Genomic DNA, 22,462 nt, shown 5'->3' with positions numbered 1-22,462 from the left:
AATAGTTTTAAGTCCTCCCTCTGTGTGTATAGTTTGAGAAACTGGCACTCTTCCTTAGCTAATCTAAATCACATGCAGTAAACCCTCAAGTTACATGGGGGTTGTGTTCCTGCAACCCCCGCGTAACTTGAATTTTCATGCAATTCGGGGGGGATGGGAACCAGGCTGCAGCTTGGTTCACAGCTCCCCTCTGCTTGCAGACCTGGGAAACAACAGTTCAGCAGGGCTGGTCAGTTTGCTGGCTGCTTCTCCCTGGCTTCCCCCAGTGGCAGGACTGTCCAGTTGACAGCTGCACAGCTGGCAGAAAGGGGCTTTTAGCTCACCTAGCTACCCATAGCTGCAGATAGCTAGGCAAACTAAAAGTCCTTTCTCCCACTTTCTCCCACATTCTCCCACCCACGCGGCACGGAGAAGGGTCTGCAGAGCAGTGTCAAGTTGTGCTTAACTCACATAAAAAGCAAGTTATGTGCAACTTGAAGCCACATATGTCAAGGGTTTACTGTATTTTTGATAAAAATGCATCTGATGAAGTGGGTCTTTGCTCACGAAAGCTTATGCTCCAAAATATGTTAGTCTATAAGGTGCCACAAGACTTCTTGTTGTTCTCAAAGCTACAGACTAACATGGCTACCTGTCTGACACTTGTCACTAAAAGCCTAGTAGTTGTTCTTCAGATTATATCCTACTCACAGTGTCACAAACAATACACAATACCCCAGCAGCAGTCTAACAAGCATCTTGTGAAAAATAAATTTTCTTTCTTGTCTCAGATCCAATATTTCTATTTACATAGTTCCAAAATGGCTTTGCATATTGAGTTTGCAAAATGAATATGCAGCACCTCATTAGCATAACGGTGGCCACAGCGATTCAAAAGTGCAGCTTTTCGAATCGCGGGCCGCCCATGGAGACAGGACCTTCCAAAAAGACCCCCCCCCAGTTTTCGAGAGCTCTTCTTCCTAACACCAGATAGAAAGAAGGGCTTTCGAAAACTGGGGGAGTCCTTTTGGAAGGTCCCGTCTCCGCGGGTGGCGTGCAATTCAAAAAGCTGCACTTTAGAGTCGCGGTGGCCGCCATTATACAAATGAGGTGCTGCATATTCATTGCCGTGCCTCATTAGCATCTTTCAAACCCGCTCATTAACATGTCCCTTTCGAAAGGAAGGGGCACGTGTAGACACAGGGATAGCAAATATTTATGAAAACATTTTTAAAATATCCATGGCTTTATTTGCATTCATTAATTTTCAAATTCTTTATATTCCATTATTAAATATTAATTCAGATTTAAAGCCTGACAAAAGGTGACAAATACCATTCAGAGCAACTATCATTTTGAAAACACTGCACTATTTTTATACCTATACTGTTCATCAATATTTACAAATCTAACAGCAGTCACAGAAGTACAATATGGATTTGTAGAAACTGGTTTTACTGAGATACATACAATAGATTGGATGGATTGCTTTCTCAGATGCCAAAAAATTGACTCTTAATCCATAATGGAAAGAATCCTAACTTCTCACATGGCTTTGCTGTAACCTGGTAACCTTAAAAAAAAATATAGATATCAGTTCACAGATATTACATGGCAAGTCCTATATGTCTATCAATTATCGTCACCCACCTGAAGCCCAAAATAAGTTATCCTGCCCCTCTACTTTTCAAATCTTGACAAACTTTTTTTTTCTGAAAGCAATATATTATTAACATTTTATCTCAAAAGCTTTTAAATATATCTCTTAACTCTGCAAGGTTATTAACTACTGATCCGTTCCAGATTTTAAGCAGCTGTAAAACAAGTATTTATATTTAGTTTGTATGTAATAAGACACACAATCTGTCTCATAAGGATTTTGCATATGCACACAATATCATTGATTGTATTATATAACCTTGCTTCACTATAATAGCTGCTTTGATGACTGTAGCACAGGCAGTGGGATGCAGCCAGGAAAGCCTCTGTGTGCTGCATTCTGGGCTGGCTCTGTTTAGTTGGGGGGGGGAGCACTCTGAATGCTGTGGTTCCCCTCCCATGCTGGAATGATGCTGCATTGCCCTGAGTGCAAGGAAACTCTCTCTGTCCCTGTGCTCACCTACAGGATTTTCCCCCTCCACCACCAAAAGGGTATCAGAGACAATGGGAGTGGCAGGGGGAGGTGCCTGCAAATGCAGGGCAGCACAGAACCACCAGTTTCCAACTACCAATCAGGAGTTCTACCAGGTATGCATGACAATCCCCTGACCCCTCCCACACCATTCTACCCTCCCAGACCCCTCCCACCCCACTCATTTAACCTGTCCCTCTTCCACACCCCTAGCCCGCTCCTGCATGCCACCTCCTACCCAGACCCCACATCCCCACTCCCTATCTGCTCCCTGGCACTCCAAACCCATAGGAAGACTAGATCAACTATTAATATACAAACTTTTCTTTCAGATAAGTATTAATTGGTTCTTTCTCTAGAGTTTTTTAAATAGCTAGTGGATGTAATGAACCCCTCATTTTTGGTGCCACCCCAGAGCCTAGGGGCCCATAAATTCTACAAGCCCCAGCCCCAAGAAGTCTTAATCTGGTCCTGGCTATTTACCGGCACAAACCATAACCAGGAGGTTTGTTTGACTGAGGTTTTGCTCACTCATCTTCCCTATCTCATTTTGTATTTTTTTAACCATTAAGGACCAGCCACACCTCTGTGTCTATTAATGTATTTCATATAGTGATGTACATTTTATGAAAATTCTAATTTTAATGGATTTTTTTTTTAAAAATATTCACTGGTTAAGAAAAATAAACTTGACATTTAGGGCTTGCCTACACTTGCCCCCAACTTTGAAGGGGGCATGGTAATCAGAGTGATGGCAGATTACTAATGAAGTGCTGTGGTGAATATGCAGCACTTCATTAGGCTAATTCTCCCCTGCGGCAACTCCGAAGCATCAAACTTCAAAGTGCTGGCATGCATGTAGCCATAAGCACTTCAAAGTGCCTGCGCTACTTCCAAGTCTCTTTACTCCCCAAAATTTTGGGGAGTAAAGGCACTTTGAAATAACGCAGGCACTCGAAGTGCTCACGGGTACACGGCACACTGGCCCTTCAAAGTTTGAAGCTCTGAAGTTGTCACGGGGGAGAATTAGCCTAATGAAATGCTGCATATTCACCACAGCACTTCATTAGTAATCTCCCATCACCCTGATTACCATGCCCCCTTCAAAGTGGGGGCAAGTGTAGACCCAGCCTTAGAGTTACAAAATAAATATATATAGACTGACTAGCGATACTTGTATATTCATGGCACCACATGAGTACCAAAGAGCCAGTAAAAGCACTGCACATGTTATATAAGGTAGGAAGATGAGCCTTATGGGATCAACTATTGATATACAAACTGTGCTTTTTCTTTAAGATAAATATTAATTGGTGATAACTGCTGTAGACATATTTTTGACAGACAAGTGAATTCAGAGCTGCAACTCATTTATATACAGGTTGAACCTCTCTAGTCCAGCATGTTCGAGACCTGACTGGTGCTGCAAGAGAATCTGCTGGACCACAGGAGCTCAATATTGTCTAGCAGCATTATCAACACTTCCACTGCTTAATGGGATCTTAGAAGACGATGACTACAGTTACACTGACCTGAACTGCTGGCAGCAGTATGCAAATAGGTGGCCTCAAAAATCAAATTGATGCTCATTTGCATATTCACTTGCCAGCAGCGGCTGCTGCTGACAGAAAAAAGGAAGTGTAAATGTGGTTCTGCCAGCGAACTCCCCCCTCTGTCAGCAGCCTCTTATGTCTGGAAAAAATTTCAGTAGGTTCAGAGAAACTGGTCAAAAATCCAGCTCTAAACAGAGTGCCATAAGGTCATCGCTGACCAAGAAGCACCAACAGAAGCTCAGGTTTTTAAGTTTTACTTTAAAGCCCGTGCAGTAAATGATTAGCATATTCTATTAGCCTACCACAGAAGAGTGAAAGACTAAGCCAATACTGGTTCCAAGGACACCAAGTATTTTAGATCTAAAGTTAAGACCACAGCTACCCTATTTCTTTAGTTTTTTGCGTCCAATGGAAGAAAACATAAGAATTTTTGTAACACTAGACTTAAAATGCTAGCATTTACATTATCCCCTAATACTAGTAGAGAGATTTTTTTTAATGAGTTCCACTGTCCTGTTCCAAATTCCTGTAAGATGACTTACTTTTTCCATGTTTCTAGCTCCTGTACTATATCATTATACACATGTGAAAAAAGGTCTTCCTCAGATTTTGTTCCATCCAAATAAACTGGGAAAGAAGAGAAGAGAAACGTAGTCACAAGATTAAGAATGAGAATGAATTTATAACTTTCTGTATGTTTCTATAGGACCCAGCACAATCTTGAATGACATCTTTAGGTGCTATCACAATAGAAATCCAAAATACTTTCTTTCCTCTCCCAGTCTCTCACATAAAAATCCTTAAGTAGAGGATCCATAAACAGGGGATCAATCCAGCCCAAAATGCCAGATTCTTTTTAAAAAATATAGACATCCTAGTTCTACAGTAAGATGAGAAATGTTCCCCTGTGATAGAAGCCCACTGGCAAAGGAGATTGGGAACCATTACTGCCAAAACTTGCACAGCCAACTAGGAAGTGGAAGATTAATGCAAATTAAGATGTTTCTTCTGTGGCCCAGTTTAATATTTAGGACATGCAGCAAAACTCTACTAACTCTCCTGGTAGACAAGATGATGAACATGTTTTAATCTCTAATACTCTTGGTTGTTTACAGTCTCACAGGGGTAGCTAGGTTAGTCTGTAGCATCATAGAAAAAAACAACAAGCAGTCCTGGAGTACCTTAAAAGACTAACAATTTTATGTATTAGGTAATGAACTTTCATGGGTAAGACCCACTCTTGGTTGTTTAGTTCCTCTATCTATCTATACTGAGCAGACAGAAAAATAAGATTAAATATTTACACTATGCAGGCTCTTTTATTCCTTTTCCCATCCTTAAAAGAAATGACAAACTTTACAAAACCGATTTTCCTGCCCAACTATAAATATGGATTGACTGATGAAGTCCAAGTCCATATAATAAAAATATAACTATATTGGTAAATTCTTCTAGTGTGGTGCACCCTATTAAATTGTCAGAAAGTGCTTATCTCAGATTGGCAAGCAAAATAAACTGTACCAGTAAACACATGTCAAAATAAGCATCCACAGGCAAAAGCAGGAGCACATAGAAACCCTGCAACCAAAACAAAAGCAAATCAGACTTCCTACTGACATTGCTATCCAGCAAAATATTTCTAATGTAAACCAGACACAAGGAAGAGCTGACCTGGTTCCTTCATTGTTACTTTTAGCAAGACTGACGTTCATGCTGTCATTTTTAAAAAAAACTAAAAATCCTCACCAGACAGAATGTTTTGAGAGTTTATGACAATGCTGGTTTGAGTCTCCCAGTATCCTTTCGCAGACCTGTTGTCTGAACATGTCACATTTCAAACAAAGTGGGGCTAGGTTTGTCAGTATATGGATGAGATTCCTCTGTGAAACATGCAGGTAATTTAAGAATTGGGATTGACAATTCAGAAACAAAAACACTCCTGCTTCAGCCAGTACAGTAGTAAGCAATTCCTCAACATAGCTTTAAGAAAGCAAAAGAATCAGCAATGAAAGCTGGGAATACAGGGGACAGTCTCATACACAAAGGCTTCCTAATGATCAGAGCTCTGGCCTCAACTAGCTTACTGTCAAATGGATGAACCTCATTTTCTCAGATTGCTGAGTAAGAACTCATGTTGCAAGAGATTGTGTAATAACTGCTTTCATTTTCTGGAATCTTACATTCGTTCTCCTCTCTTCTGTTTTTCAGAAAAAAATCCAGAGTTCTGAAAATAATCCAGCATTTCCTGCCTACAGAATGGGGACGTAGGTCTCCTGGGGCACAAGACATAGGTCTCTACTCAATTTCATAGTTTAAAAAAAAATACAAGTTCTAGAATTCAGCCTTTCATTCAAGAGAGCAATGCAGCACTCCCAAAAGGAACACTAGCAAGCAGATTTGCTAGGGACTGTAAACCACTACCGGAGAGAGAGTAAAGTTTTTTTGAACACAAAGCTTTAGCAAATGTAACAGCTATCTTAAAAAAGCAAAGACACTGATGGAATAGATTTCATTTGTAACTCAGTGTTAGGATGGTTTACTTCCACAAGGACCCAGCTACAGATTAATTATGATTTACATGTCCCACAAATCTTGCGTAATCCATGTGAAAGCTACCCAATCCCATCTCTCATACTCTGATTTTTGAAACTCTATAAAATATGGTTCACAGGATCTCTCCAAAGGGGTAAGCTTCATCCTTAACATTTTTGATAAATAAAAATCTTTTGTATGATACTGATCAATAACAGGAGGAGGAGCTTAGCACCAAATAATGAAAAGTGTGAGCATGCCTAACTGCTATTCAATGCAAGCTGAAGGTGCTCGGTATCCATTGCCTTGCAGGAAGTACTCCAAATGTTGCAGGATCAGGTTCTAATTAGCGCTATTAGCTTGGCATTATGCAAACACTCCTGTGTAGCTCCATCAAAGCACTAAAATCTGGACACATCTTATGCCAGATTGTGTCACTGGTTGGCAATATGTACATTTTGGAGAACTCTTATTTAATGCATTCTGAGATCTAAATCAGAATTGTAAGCGACAGTCTCATTCATCAACCCATAAGTGATATGGCACCCCAGAATTTTTCAATTTACCTGTACACACACGCAAACAGGTTTGTCACATGGAATTTAGGAATTATTAGTCAAGATGACCAGTACTTCTTGGATTATTCCTGCAACTTACAATGGTTATCTACGAGATATTTTTCCAGCATAAAGATCACCTATCCTTGATGAATGCACCTAAAACTGCTGCATAAATGCCAAAAGAATTCTGAAAAAAATATTGATTTGCAAAAATCACATTTAATTTTTAAATATGTTTAAGGATTATGTATACTATACCAATATTATTTGCATTTTCTTCCATTTCCCTTCTATGTTTCAGATACATAGGCCATACATGTCCATTGAAGTATCCTGGTGGATCTGGCGGCTGATACACTCTGGTACTACAGAAAAATACATTTGGTATCTTATGCAAGTTTTCCATATTTTACCTAGTGTGCACTCACATCCCCTTCATTGCTTATTTTGTGAACATATCTACCCAACACATTAGAGGGGAGTAAGGCTGTGTATCTGCTGGTTAGAGCAAAGGAGATTCCTTATTGACAACAGGAGCTATCAAATTCCGCACATGATCTACATCAAATCACCCATTTCTGCCCATCAGTTCAAGTGCAGAACTTGGATGAGCAGGTTCTTTGTGAAACATGTTACTTCTTCATTACAACTTGGTTGCATAAGTAAATTATATAAGACTACACAAACTACATGCTATCACAGTTAGCATTTTTCACATTGGTCCAAATTTTCATGAGTGAGTAGTGATTTTGGCTGCTCAACTTGCAATGCTTTCGAGCACTGGCCCTTAACCTTTTTGGACTACTATACCCATTTCAGGCGTCTGATTTATCTTGCACATCCCAAGTTTCACCTCACAGACCACTTTCTTACAAAATCCAACATAAAAATATACAACAGTGGCAGCACACTATGACTGAAAAATTGTTGCTTTCTCATTTTTATCATGATAAAAGGGCCCTACCAAATTTATAGCTGTGAAAAATGTTTAAACAGACTGTGAAATCTGGTCTCCCCCAACAAAATCTGATCTTGTGTGCTTTTACCCTATACTGTGCAGATTTCATTGGTTGGGACATGCAGGGGAGAGAGGGAAGGAAGGAAGGAAGAGACCATTGTTTCTCAAATCTGGGGTCCTGAAGGGACTTGAAAGAGATCACAAGTTATTTTAGGGGGCTTGTAAGATAGCCACCCTCCCTTCTGTGCCGCATTCAGAACCGAGTGGCTGGCGAGTGGCAGTTATTGGCCAGGTGCCCAGCTCTAAAGGCAATACCTTACCAGCAGCAGCACAGAAGTGTGGCAATACCATATTATTCTACCTTTTATTTCTGCACTGCAGTCTTCAGAGCTGGGAAGTCAGAGAAGGGAGGCTGGTGATTGAGGGTCCAGCTCTGCAACCAGTAGCACAGAAGTAAAGGTACTGATACTACATCACGCCATTCTTACTTCTCTGCTGGTCAGGCCATCCTTACCTTCACAGCTGATTTCCCTGCCAGAAGCCTCTGCTCTTTAGCTGCCCAGCTCTAAAACTAACACTGCCTCAAGCAGCAGTGCAGAAATTAAGGCAGAAGTATAGGATGGACCTCCCGGGTCCAGCACTCCCAGGACATGACCAATCCCGAACAAGGGAGAGTTGTGGCCCAGGGGAGTTCAATTCCACCCCCCTGGCACTGCCCCCTCCCAGCCCATCTCCACTCCTGACCCTGGCCACCAGCCTCCCTCCCCCAACCACTGAACTGGCTCTACTTCGGCCCAAGCTGAGTGGCCCCCAGCCACCAGGTGTGGCCAGACCAGCTCTGTTCCTGGCCCTGACTAAGTTGCCAGCTGCAGGCCACACTGCCACCAACTTGACAGAGCTCCTGGCCACAGGACTGGCCCCACTCTCAGCTCTGTTCCCATCCCCAGCTGGCCTCACCCTAGCTGCTGGTCATTCTGGGTCCTCCTGCTGCTAGCCCCACTGGGCTTCTTGGCACCAGCCCTCCTGCCACTGGACTCCTGGCTGCCAGGACTCTCTGGTCCAGGAACATCCAGAGAGTCCCAGTTTAGAAAGGGTTAACCTGTACCACAGCACTCCTACAATAATTTTGTGACTGCCTACCTACAACTCTTGTATGGGTCAGGATCCCTACAATTACACCACCATAAAATTTCAGATTTAGATAACTGAAATCATGACATTTACAATTTCTAAAATCCTACGATCATGAAATTGACCAAAGCGGACCATGAATTTGGTAGGACCCCTGATTATAAAATAAATCAATTGGAACATAAATATTAGACTTACGTTTCAGCATATAGTGCAGTAGAAACAAGTCATTGTCTGTATGAAATTTCAGTTTGCACTGACTTTGCTAGTGCTTTTTATGTGGCCTGTTGTAAAACTCTAGATAAGATGATGTACCCCCTGGAACTGTGATGGACAACCTAGGCTAGTGAATGGAACCATATTCGTGGCCCTCCTTCATCTCAATGGGCTGCAAGATTGTTATAACCAAACTGGTCACCTGGGACAGAACAGTTTTGCAAACTGCACTTGCCTGCCTAGAATTTGCAGGGTACACTCTCTACATCCAATCAAAGCACTGCTGTGGTTCAATGTTGTGTACAATCAACACACACCCCAATTCACCTTCCCTTGCTTTATGTGAATGTCATTTTAGTAATACTAGTAGGGAAAAGAATACGTGGATGAAAACAGTAGAATCTAGCAAACCTGTGCGTGGGCCACAGCAAGGAAAATATCTAGTGAGGCACACACAGAACCCCAGTGGGTTGTATGTGGCCCACTGCCGCCCTGGAAGACCTCTGTGTACCCTCAAGGGTATGCACACCTCTAATTGAGAGCCACTTGTTTATAGGGCCTCACTTTCAGAAGTGCAGAGCACCCACCTTTTGGTTACTAAACACCTTTAAAGTCTCTTAAATCGGACTTCTAAAAAGAAAGGCACCCAAAACCTAGTCACTTTTCAAAATACAAGCTATTGTGAATTCTGCAATCAGTGAACCAAATTCTGATCTTAGATACACTTGTGTCTTTCTACTCTCAAAACCAGATTTGCAACAGTTACTGCAGATTTGCCACAGTAACTGAAGGAAGAAAGGGGCCAATACCTAACTCACATAACACACAATAAAATGGCTGTTCTGAACAGCGTTGTGGTGGCACAGCTCCTTGTAACTGGAAGAACAGTGCTTTGTTTTTATCTGATTCTGTCCCCTCTTGAACAGTGCTTAAGTGCCATTACAATGTAATTAAATAACATTTCAAGTTCCTTGGGTAAGGGACATTTTTCTTTGTGTTTGTACATTAGTGATCTCAATAATGATTCGGGCCTCCATGCACAACTACAATAGTACTAATAGGGAATAGATTTACATATCTGAGGGATACAGATGGTGCTTAAACTGACTTTACCCTCAGGGATGGAATAGCAACCAGGCTGAGCCCACTACCTCAGCAAGATCACACAAAAAGCACAAAGGAGATTTAAGAGTTGTCACATTTTGTGGATGCGTGAGAACATACTGGCACACAGGAAGTTTTTTCATCTTATAGGTAATAAGACATGGTGACCTGCAGTGCGCAACAATTTTAAAACATTACCTCCTCCTCCTCTTGCATTCTTCATATGGAATGGTCAGAAAATATCTTCTATCCCATACTTCATTAAGAGGCCTAAGACAATAGTGTGTTTGGTCATTTTGTTTCCTTATTTACCCCCACTTACAGTTTGTATTAACATGACATTTTAAAGTTATTTGTAAGATAGCATTGCTTACTCGTAGTTATACAGAAGAAAGCCTTCAACTATTAAAATGTGAACATCTTCTGTACTTTTCAGACTGTCACATGTTCTCTTAGGGTCTGCTGTAGGGTTTTTCACCCATGACCGTATGCTTGCCACCATTTCCTCCATATAGAGGGCATCGAGTACTGGAAAAAACACAAAAGATTAAGTTAAAGCATTTCTATTTTGGCTTTTTAAAACTTTTTTCCACTATTTCTGAGTTAGGTAGGATCCCTGTCAAATAATTTAAGTTAGTTAAATGTAGGTGTTATGTAAAAGAAGCAGTGTTGATGTAAAAGACATGGAAATGGAAATGTTAATATCCCTGGAACCCTAAACAACAGTACTGAACCAGGGCACATGAACCAGAACATCCAATTGATTTCATGCAGTTTCACTGTCCAAGATGAGTGAAGTTCAAAGGTTGAACTGAAAGTTACAGAGCTGATGAACCTTAGTAGTAAACACAGAATTCAAGGTTTAAGCTAATATCATAAATACTTAGGTACTGCAGAAAATCTGAGATCCACTGCTGGATATTAAACTCTGCAGATGTATAATTAGAGATGACCTGAACTAAATCATGGTTAGCCTAGAATTTGAAGTTTAGATGCAGCTCTCAGACTCCAGTTTTGATTTATCCTTAGTTGTAATCTGCAACACATTTGCAGCGAGATTAACTTGCATGAGGAAAAGGTTGAACCTTGGGTCTGATCTCACCAATTTGAAATCTGATTCTGGGAGATGCTAAACAGTCTGGACTTTCAGTGACTTCACACTGGGAGTTCAGGATATTACACACATGGGCAACAAGTTGTATGGGCCTGTGGTGCCCACGCAACAAGAACATTCCTGGCCCGAGACCTGGCTCAAGCAAGGTTTGGGGCTGGGACTCTTCTCTGTCCCCGCCTGCTGCCCTTGCACACCTTCTTCCCCCTCCTCCAGTGCATCCCCCAGCCCCCCCGCCAGTTGTACACCACAGATTAGAAGACCAAGAAGATTCAGGACTTGAGAGAATAAAGTCTACTGCAGACAGTTTAACTAGCATCTCGGAAGCAGTCTGGAGACACATCTCCTCAGATCTTTACCACTGTGGTGTCACCACAAGAAATGTTCATAATATGCTATGCTGAGAGCTGTTTCTGTAGAAACAAAGGACTAGATAATTTGCAAAGCAGAAAGACGTGAAGTCAGTGATAAATACAGGAGGTGAAAATATTATGGCTATTCCCTAGTAATAATATTGCATAATATCCAAACAAAGGGTACATTATGCAATACATTAAACTGTTGCTACATGAAACATGGGAGATACATATCTCACAGAGCTGAAGGGACCATGAGTCCAGTCCACTGCCCTCATGGCAGGACCTATCACCATCCTTGACAGATTTTTTTTTTTTTTAAATCTAACCTGTCCCAGACCCTTGAAAGGCCCCCTCAGAGACTGAGCTCACAATCCTGGGTGACAAGGCCAATACTCCAACCACTGAGCTACCCCTCAAGCTCAGCATGATGTCTATGAACTTTTAAAACACAGACTTTGTGTGTTAAACCAACATCCCATAAAAATCCTCCAAGTTATTTTTCTTTATTTTTCCACCAGACATATGTCACTAACATTTGTAAATTAAATTCAAAAAAGTAGTATCACCCCCAATGATGACAGCATTGACCCAAGAGAAACAGAAGCTAAAGTTAGTAAACTAAAACTGACATTTTAACACACTGTTTATAAGTAATATGCTCAATCTACTAACCGTCATACTGTTTGAATCCACATTCGTCTACTTCTACTTCAGATTCGGGCTAGAGAGAAAATATGTACAGAAGGATGTTATTAAGTCAAAAGGCAACAATAACCCCATGGGCCAAAGGCTGGAAAGTCAGTGAGAGCTGCCTAAGGGGAATGGTTAGATGGCTAGGATATGAAACAGAAAATATAGCATGGGCAGGGGGAGAAACAAGGAGCCAAAGAAATATGTGGAGTTGGGGAGACAATAATATTCACAGGGTTGGGTACCCCCCCGCATATAAATAGTGGATGGATTTCAACGTAACAGGAGTACTCCTCCTGCCCAAGATTGAAACTTGGTATCACCAGGGTCCCCCAAAATTACACTTCAATCAAAAAACAATCTGGGTAAAACCGTTTACTGATCTACTGAAACTGATAATATATCACATACTATATAAACACAAGCATCTCTGGATTTTAGTATTTATTACATTTTAGATTTTGAATAGACTAGACTTTCACTCCGAAAACCTAACCACATCAGGAACAAGACCTGGCTCTTCAATCGTATATAGATACAGAAACTGTTATATTTGTGCATTTTAAAATCAGATAAAACAAGCAACAGTACTTAATTTTCAGATGATATTTTGTTTCCATGTGTTGTTTTCCAGCTAGAATTAAAAAGGAACTGCAGAGAGAATACTAAAAATTGCAGCAATATAAAATATTCCCTGAAATGCATCTCTCCCTACCTCACCTTTAACAATATCGGAGGATGCAAATGAGAGGATTATTCAGTTGGTCTTGCTCCTAATCTTTTCTGGCAACTGAATATTTTAACATTAATACAGTATTTTAATTGTATTTCCCCCTTTTCTAGATACAGCCAATATAAATTGCTGGGAGCAGAATTCATTTTAAATAGTCACATACTGACAGAGCACAAAAAAGTAATGTAGCTGTACAGGAACTACATTTAAAGTCTAATTTTATGTCTGAAGAATTTCCATCAACTCTGTTACCTTAAAGAAGTCATCTTGAGCGAGAATACTGCAGTTTGGAAGCTGTTTCCAAAGTCGTTTTGCCAGTGTTGTTTTCCCCCCATTTGTCACACTGAGTTAAAAAATGAAACACGTCAGGACAAAAATAATGAATAATGTAGCAGTGCAATGTCCAGGGGGCAATTACAAAAAATGTAATTTTATTCAGAATATTAAATGCTATTTGCACAGTGTCCCAATGTTTGTTTGGAAAATACTAAGTTCTGTCATGAGTGTAAGTGACTCGACTAGATGATCTCTCAAACTTCATTACACTCCCATGATTCTAATTCAGGTGTGGGGAACTTAGAGCCCTCAGGCTGGATCCAGCCCTGGTTTACAGCAAATCTTTACGCCCCAACCCAGAAGCCCTGAGCCTTCGTGCCTCTCCGTGGAGCTGGAACATGAGCACCAGCTCACCCTGGAAACCCTGAGCTTTGGTGTCACCTCCCTGCCATAGCTTGGGAGCCAGGTAAGCTTTGTTTTGTTCTCCTTCTTACTTGTGTGTCCCTCAACCTTGTTTTTCCTGTGGGTCAGTGGACTCCAGCTGAAAAAACGTTCTCCACCCATGTTCTAATTCATTTTAGTCAGCTTATGAGACTATGGAAAAGAGGAAAACTAGAGTTGATGTCTAATAAGGTTGTTCTTTAATGGAGGATGGGACAAGTTATCAAAAATTACATATAATGAATTCACACAGTATTAAGCTTAAGTTTTTAATTTTTTTTTAATTTTAAACAAGCCAGTTATATTCAAACACAAGGGTTGACAGATGGCACTATGGAATTTGAGGCGATCTTTAATTTTTGTTTTAAGAGAGACTGAATGTGTTTGGACTTACCCTCCAAGTCCTATGATGAACACTTTCATAGTGTGTGTTCAATCCAGTTTCCTCTCTTTTTTTTTCCTCTGTTTAAAATAAGAACCGTCAATGAACACAGTTTGGCCAGTAACAAAATGGCCAGAAAAGAAAACGTCAATTACCACAAAGAAGACCTTTAAAATTTTTCAACCTCTACCACTTTTATTCAGTAGTCTTCAGAACCTTTGAGACTTACCATGATGCCACCTTTAATCCCTAAAGCCACAACTGCATATTTACAAGCACAGTTCTGAATACAATAAACGCTTTCATATATGTCAGCCCCGGGACTCACAGGTTCCCAGATACTCAAATATTCTGAATAATGATACCTAGTCATGCATAACATTAGAGAAAAACAAGATTAGATATTAGGAAAAGAACAAAATGTATGCAGAGTACTTTATTTACTAACCATGGTAGTATTGTTCACTGTAAACTTACACGGTATTTGCTGCATTTATTTGTATTTACTTTCACTATACTGTACTTATGGAAAATGTAACTAAACTTATGATTAAAATGTCAATTATTTGAGAGTTCTGGATAATAGAATGCCGCATATGGAACAGTTTACTGCATTGTGAACAATCCCACCACAGAAAATAGGACCACTTAGCTTAACAGGGAAGTTTTTGAACAGAGAGTCCTGGGAAAGTAACTTAGGGAAGGTTGGGGGAGTGGTAGGGGGAGAGGAATGTGTTTGTGTCCTGTTTTATTTCAAAGACGACCTGAAATTTCTTCTTCAAGCTCCCTTTCCTGCTTTTAGCTTTTATTTATTTTTTGTTACAGTATTACAGATCTCAGGTGTTGTCTTTCTAATTATTGGATGGAGTTTTTGAACACTGAGAAGTGTTCCTCTGGCACTGTGGCACTTTGGAGACTCACCCAGAATCATAAAAGGTTGTCATCACCTGCCACCCTAGGGCTTCTGTGCTGCTTAGAGTATAACGCAAACAGCCTGCTTTCAGCACAATCTCACCCTGTCTTACCATGAGCCTGGTTACTCCTTGCAGGTAGGCACAAGCACCCCTTCCAACTCCAAGTCTACCCAGTGCTCAGCTCCTCATCCTATAGCAGTCACAAAACATTTTCAAGCAGTCCTGTAGCATCTTAGAGACAATCATCTGAAGAAGTGAATCTTACCCATGAAAACTCATGACCTGATAAAGTGATTAGTCTCTAAGGTGCTACAGGACTGCTTGTTATATGTGAAGCTACAGACTAACATGGCTGCCCCTCTGAGACCAAAACCTTTACAAGTTTGCTGTGCCCTGAAAGAGAAGTACACAGCAATAACCTGTTAGGCTGGCTGAGGATTTTTCCTCTTCAGTTTAAAACACTGCACGGAGATGGCTGAGTAACAAAGCAAGGTTACTTTTATTAACAAAGCTATTTAAATGATACCAAGTAGAAGAAACAGGGACAGAAAAGGTTACAAAGTCAAAGACCTAGCACACTAGAGTCTTTTGTTCAGAGCAATTTTTTTTCCACACTCCTCCTTCCAGCCTGGCTGGCAAGTGCACAAAGCACTTCTGTTTCTTTGTTTTTCAGGCAGAGGATGCCAAACTGGCACTCACTGTTTATATCCTCAAAACCTATCTTCCTCCAAAGCCAGGCAGCTCTCACTATGGGCTCAGCTTTCTGCTTCCACCCAGGAGCTGATGCCATGTCAATTTTTGCACTCTGCCCTCATTATGATAATCTTTTAACTATCTCCCTCACTTGCTAATTTGATGGCTTTGTTTTCACTAACAAAAGGTACCTTCATTCAGTCCCCTTGCTTAATTCATACTGCAGATTCACACAAGGAAGCAAGACCATATTCCTTTGTCTAGGGTGGGGTGACTTAAGCCCTACCTACCAAACAGGTTTTCAGAACCTATTTCCAGCACATCTTTATAATTTTTCACGCATCAGCCCTGCATACATGACACAATCATACTGATGACCAGCACATTACCAGTTTGCATGTATTACCTTACATGACACCTTTTAGATACAGATTATGACAACAGAGTGTTTGGGAACACTGATGTTATCAGGCCTGATGAGACTCCCTGCTAGACATCAGGGAGCCCTTTACCCCTTAGACAATTGCTTTGTCCACATTTAATTGGAGAAAATAAAAACAGGATACACAGTAGCATTGTCACTGGACTCACATTGTCAGGGAGCAGTGCTGAGGGGGAGGGGAAAATGTTGCAAGCTATTAGAGAGGCAAAAAGTCCTGTGGGAGAGCGATCCAAACAACCTGGTGTCTCCTGTGGACTGTACAATGCCCACAAGTAGCAGCCAATCTTGATTTTAAAGTTTTAGAGTGATGGAGACTCCATTACAGACAATGGTTCATCAACATCTCTCTACCAGTCTACAGAGAATTTTTTTATTTTTTTGAGAAATCAAAGGTGAGGACAGACTCCAAACATCTGCAGGCAGCTTTGCCATTCTAGTTGAAGAAAGAAAAGTGATTAATGGAACATTTTAACAAAATGGAAAGTGTGTAACAACAATCTAATTTAAGGAGCCAAATGAAGTTATTATGTAAGAACTATGAAAAATACAGGCATTTGTAAGAGGACCTCGTAGGAGACGAAACATTGGGATTATCTAAACATGGGAAGAATAACTGTTTTTCATTAATACAGTAAACCCTTAATTTAATGGACCCTGATACAATGGACTTTGGAAATAATGGCCGCTGTCTGCCAGCACCGCCCCCCAAATAAATGCCAGAGACTCACCAGAGCTGCTGCTCGGGCTGGAGGAGCTGCCAGAGTGGCTGCGGCTGCCAGGGCTAGAGGAGGCATGAGGAGAGTGGGGGTACTGCCTTGGGGCACAGGAGCCCTCCTCCCCCAGCCCGGCCGAGTGGAACATGTCAGCACCCGGCCGCCGCAGCCTGCAATGGCACTGTGCAGCAGCCATAGTTTTGGAGGCTGCTGCCGGCTGGAGACGGCCATGCTCTACCTTCCTGCGGGTGGCTTGGAGCCAGGAGCTGGAGCAGCCGCAGCGCTGACCTGCAAGAGGTGGAAGGAGCCAGGCCGGCACTCAGCTCCTCTCCTGGTAATTGGGAGAGGGAGATGGAGGTGTGAGGGAAAGAATGGGTCAGAAGAGGGGGAAGGAAAGGAGGGGGCAGAGGACAGGAGTGAGTGATGGGCTGGGAAGGTTAGTGCATAACCATGCAGCATAACCATTCAGATGTAATGGACTTTCGGCATTAACAAACACCCCTTTCCCCACTCATCCATTACATCGAGGGTTTACTGTATAATCCAGTTAAGAAAATTCATCTCCCCCATGCATTTAAGATGAACTAGCACAGTTTTTATTCTCATTTTGTTTTGCTTTGCTTGTTAATTTAGCTTGATAATTAAATGAACACATGTTGCGACCCTTCCCCACAACTCAGACCAGGCATGGAGATTAATAATTTTATAAAAAGTGAGAGTTCCCATTTGGTTTTGTAGTTGCGCTGTTAGTTACAGACTTTCAATTATTTTTAATATACAAGAATGAGTACTTGATTCCATTTTGAACTTTCTGTAATCCATTGTCTAGTCTAATGTCTTATTTCTTTAATCAGTTAAAAGAAATATTAAAAAAACAAATTATACTCTCATGTCATCATAATTACAAACATGAATCAACACTGCAGTGTCATAGGTACTGTACAAATACACAACAAAAAGGGACAGTCCCTTCTCCAAAGAACTTACAAACAATACCCGTTTTACATAGCCAATACTGGCAGTACTTAATTCTAGCAACTAAAAGAGTTACTAGGTTTTCCAGTTCTACTTGAACACACCATTTTTCTGGACAAGTACCATCAATTTCTGCAGAGTTAAACTTTGTTTTGTTTTAATTTCACTTTCTAATTATTATAGTAGCAAAGCTTTAAGTCTTCAAATATAAACCAAATGGAAGCTCACTCAAAGCTGTCTTCCTGACTTTGCAGACAGTGAACCTGTCTACTATTGCTCACTGCTTTTACAAGTCACAGCAGAATGAAAGTTGACTGGAGTCTCAGTAGAAAGCTGTTATATTTCAAAATTCTTATTTAATTAAATGTTATATTTGCAAATGTTGTGCCTAAACTAAAATGTGTCTAACAGACCTGTTGTACTTCTGTAGCCTTGAAATTCTCCTATTTCTCAAGAGATCCCCTGTTCCATCATACGAATTCTTTTGAACACCACAAATCTCCGATGATAGAGACACTCCATTCCCACACAACAGTGGGATTTTTAAAGATCAGCAACTAGAGGCTGAACCTCTCAAAATCTGGACTCTCTGGTCCAGCAACATTCGTGAGTCAGATGTTTCTGGACCAGAGCATCCCAGTGGATGACCATTAGCTGGGAACCCAGTATTGTGGCCTATGGGAGTAGTGGAGCATGGTTCCTGGAAGCACTGAGGAGCACAGAGTCAGGAAAGCACTCTCCATCCCCCCCATGCCCAGACCCTTCAGCTGTACCCTCCCTGTCACCCAGAACCCAAACCCACCCCACCCCACCCCTGAACCGTTCCTCCTGGCCAGACTCCAACCCCAGCCTGCTCCTGAACCCTCCCACCCAGCCAGAGATTGGCCAGTTGGGGCTCTGGGTGCTACTGCTCAAATGGCCAGGAAGGGCGGTACCCACTGCTCAAGTGGCCAGACCAGCACGATCCCTACTGCCCCAGGAACCCAGCAGCTGTGCAAGCATGGCAGCCTCATTCCCAGATCTGAGGTTCCCCAAACATCCCTAGAACCGCTGCTCTGAGCCCCCTCACACTCTACAAGCCCCTGCCCCAGACTCACACAGCCCCACACCCCTGCCCTGAGCTCTCCATTCCCCACCTTGGATAGACTGCCATCCTCATCTTTCTATTCCTCAGCTTTTCCCAACTGGCAAAATCAAACTATATTTACCTATTACAGAATATAGCTTATCAGGGCCTGATCCGCAGTGATCCTGAACATCCATGACTCCTACTGACTTTTTTTGTTGGTGTTCAATGTTCTTGATAATCAGAACACAAAAATTTAAGGTAGTCAGGTAGTGCTATAAAATGTTAAAGATATTATTTACAATACATTAGCAGTCAGTATTCCCATAAGCTCAGGGTGTGTCTACAGTAGAAACACCGATGCACCTATGACACTGTATGCTGATAGGAAGGATTCTCCCATCCGTTAATCCACCTCCTCAAGAGGCAGTAACTAGATTAGGGGGGGCAATTTACAATCCCATTGCTAACTGTCATCTGGACCCGAGCAGCACACCCATGAAATTCACCTGCCCTGGCAGCGGAGGGGAGCAAGACAGAGACTCGAGGCATCCTCCCATGGCACAGCAAGCCAGAACTTGAGGATCCAGCCCTGTGGATAAGACGACCTGAGTCTTGGAGCCCCCTCGCAGGGTGGAAGCTACGAGTGCTAGCTCATCCCACCGTAGCAGGAAGCCTTGAGCCTCACTGCCTCCAGGCAGTGCTGAAGCCACAAATGCTGGTGTGCCCCCACAGGGAAGTGTGGGTGATTGTGTGTGTGTGTGCACGCCCCGAGTCTTGGCATCTCTCTGCAAGGCAGGAGCCATGATGACTGACCTCTTGCCACACACCCAGGGTGGTAGGGAGCCCCAACCCTCTGCACTACCCCCAGCAGGTAAGCAGAATTGAACTCGTGGCCCACCACTGCATTTTTCTGTAACTCAGTGGCCAGTTATGCAAATAAGGTTTGCCAGCCCTGAGCTAGACTGATGGAACAATTCTTCTGTTGACTTAGCACGGTCTGTTACAGGAGGTAAAAAATACATATCCCTGAGAGATGTAGCTTTGCTGATGTAGGTTCCCGTTGCAGACTAGCCCCACTGCACACACACACCCCACCACCACCAAGGAAGAAGATACACCAGACACTATCAGGCCCTGTATAGACTAGAAAACCCAGTGGGCTTATGTATGTGGCTCAGGGGTCTAAAAAATATACACCCATCAACAACACAGTTAAGCCCATAAGCGCTGACTCACACCCACAGGGCTAGAGCACCCATAAGAAAAAATAAATAGTGGGTGCTCAGCACTCACTAGCAATTCCAGTGATCAGCTCCTTCTCCTCCCTGCTGAGAGCAGCTGTTCAGCAGCCTACTGCAGGCAGTGGATGGGGAGGGAAGGGAACTAGGGTGCGGCCTGCTTAGGGAAGGGGGCAGAACAGGGTGAAACAGGGACAGGAAAGAGAGGGTGGGGCCTTGCGAAAATGGGTAGAGGGAGTTGCGGGGGGGGGGGGGGGGGGGGGAAAGAAGCACACTCAGGAACTGACAAAGTTGGTGCATCTTGTTAAGCCAATTTCGCCCCTCTTGTCTTCCATCAACCTAGCTAGCATCTCTTGGCAAGGTGGATTACTTGTGCCAACAGGAAACAGGTACAAATACAAGCAGTGCTGCAATAATGCAGCCATGCAATGTAGCATTTTAAGTGCAGACAAGCTCTTGGAAAGCTACACATATTTTAGAATGAATACCAATAAGGGGTTTGCAGCAGAGGTAATCTTTGACACAAAAAGAAGCACTAGCTGACAACTCAGATACCACGTACACATACCTAAAGAATATCGTCGTCCGCACCAACTACAGTCCCAAAAGGAGGGATCCCATAGTAAATAAAGCTTTATTTGTGTATGTGTGGAAAATAAAGCAGAAAGCCAAGACTAGGTTGTCAACACTGACCATTAAAATTTTTTTCTGCAGTGTAATACTACCCATGTTTGTCACAAGATATCAGAATGACAACATGGGTGAAATAGCATCTTTGTTTTGCAGGTGAAAGAAAAATTTGAGGTAGAGCTCTATGTAACCTTCAATGTGTATCACTTCTGCCAAGAGAAAAGTCTTGCCAATAGTTTTTTTTTTTTTTTTTTAAATAGGCCAGCTTATTGCAGATAAGACTGTCATCAAGCTGAACATGATGGCCCTGTCTACACTAGCAAGTTCTTTCAAAATATTTTGCAAAAGAAGGGGCTCTTCCAAAATATCCAGTGCAGTGTCTACACACAAAAGGCGTTCTTTCAAAATTAAATCAAAAGTACGCAGCGTTCCTTTAGAAAGCATTCTTCCACTCCCATTTTAGGAGTGCCTTCTTTCAAAAGCTTCTTTTGAAAGAAAATGTGTGTAGATGCTCCATGACCCCTTTTTTCCCCCCTCCAAAAGAGCAGTCGTCATTGGATTTTTCAGTCGCTGGCTTGTTCCTTCAAAAGAGCAAGGGCTGTGTGGATGCTCTCTTTCAGACAAGCAGCTCATTTTTTTTATCTGCTTTTCTGTGTGTAGATACACACTTTTGAAAGAGGTTTTTTAGGAAGAGACCTTCTGGAAGGACTTCTTTTGAAAGATCTGTGTAGTGTAGACATAGCTAAGGTGTTTGGCCTACAATGCCAAATATTAAGGCACCGAACTTGCCAACACAGATGTTCACAATTAGTACCCTAATTTTGTTCTGAAGTTTGCAGCTGCAATTATTAATTATGGGTAATTTTTAATAATAAAATTTAACAAATTTAAGTGTAACATTTAATTATGTTTAATTAATTTAAAGGACCAATATAATTAAAGCATTTGAGCAAATAACATTCTTGACGTGCTGGTTACAAAGCACAGAGGTAAGGAAATGCACAATAAACAGACAAAATTCCAAGAGAATTTTCGACTTCAGCTGCCAACTTGGCAGCAGTGTCCATGTGCAGCAGCAGTCACTAGCACAGAGGGATTCAACAAACGACAGGCACGGGAAAAAGGCATTACACAAACATGCCCCAACAGCAGTGTTCCCTGTAAAATGAGCGCCTGGGCGGCTGCCCAGGGGATAGTCAGGTGCAACCCAGCGGCTCAGCAGAGTACCAGCTGCAGGTGTGCCCGCAGGGGGTGCGCGTCCTCACTTACCGTGGTGTACAGCACAAAATTTATCCCACCCCGATGGAAAAGCGAGCGGGAACGCCGCCCAGCAGCCCCCCGCCCGCGCCTTTGAATTCTGAGAAGGGCGCTCGTTGCTGGGAGCCCGGATTTCAGGCCGTGCTCGTGGCGCCATTTACGCACCTGAGGAACAGGTCAGCGGGCGCCCCACATTCCCTGGGCGGTCCGAGGCCTCCCAGCCCGCTGCCCTGCAATGCAGAAGCCCCAGGCCGCAGCGCAACAGTCCCCCCACCCTCTACAGCCAGCTTGCTCACCGCCCCACCACGCGAGCAGCTAGACAGCCACCAGGCCACCCGCCCCGCCCCGCCCCTTAGCGCGGATTGGCTGCGCCGC

The 22,462-nt window shown here is 42.4% G+C and overlaps 1 protein-coding gene across 2 annotated transcripts; it reads right to left on the bottom strand.

Annotated features, from left to right (window-relative positions):
- Positions 1-1,063: 1,063 nt before the first annotated feature.
- NMRK1 (nicotinamide riboside kinase 1) lies at positions 1,064-22,387 on the bottom strand. Of its 2 annotated transcripts, none has more exons than XM_074994760.1 (9): positions 22,253-22,387; positions 14,169-14,236; positions 13,310-13,400; positions 12,307-12,355; positions 10,539-10,692; positions 10,363-10,434; positions 7,014-7,120; positions 4,206-4,290; positions 1,064-1,552 (listed from the first exon to the last, which is right to left on the bottom strand). In XM_074994760.1, the coding sequence occupies exons 2-9, from the start codon at positions 14,195-14,197 to the stop codon at positions 1,525-1,527; spliced, it is 615 nt and encodes a 204-aa protein (XP_074850861.1). In that variant the 5' UTR covers positions 14,198-14,236; positions 22,253-22,387; the 3' UTR covers positions 1,064-1,524. The 2 variants fall into 2 exon arrangements, with proteins under 2 accessions (XP_074850861.1, XP_074850862.1); XM_074994761.1 differs by lacking the exon at positions 1,064-1,552 and adding an exon at positions 5,185-5,241 and having other exon boundaries at positions 4,261-4,290.
- Between the last annotated feature and the right edge of the window lie 75 nt (positions 22,388-22,462).

The sequence above is a fragment of the Carettochelys insculpta genome, chromosome 5 (genome assembly GCF_033958435.1).
Source record: "Carettochelys insculpta isolate YL-2023 chromosome 5, ASM3395843v1, whole genome shotgun sequence".
NCBI classification, from domain to species: domain Eukaryota; kingdom Metazoa; phylum Chordata; order Testudines; family Carettochelyidae; genus Carettochelys; species Carettochelys insculpta.
The sequence above is the reverse complement of the archived record's forward strand: the minus strand, read 5'-3'. Positions and strand labels throughout refer to the sequence as shown.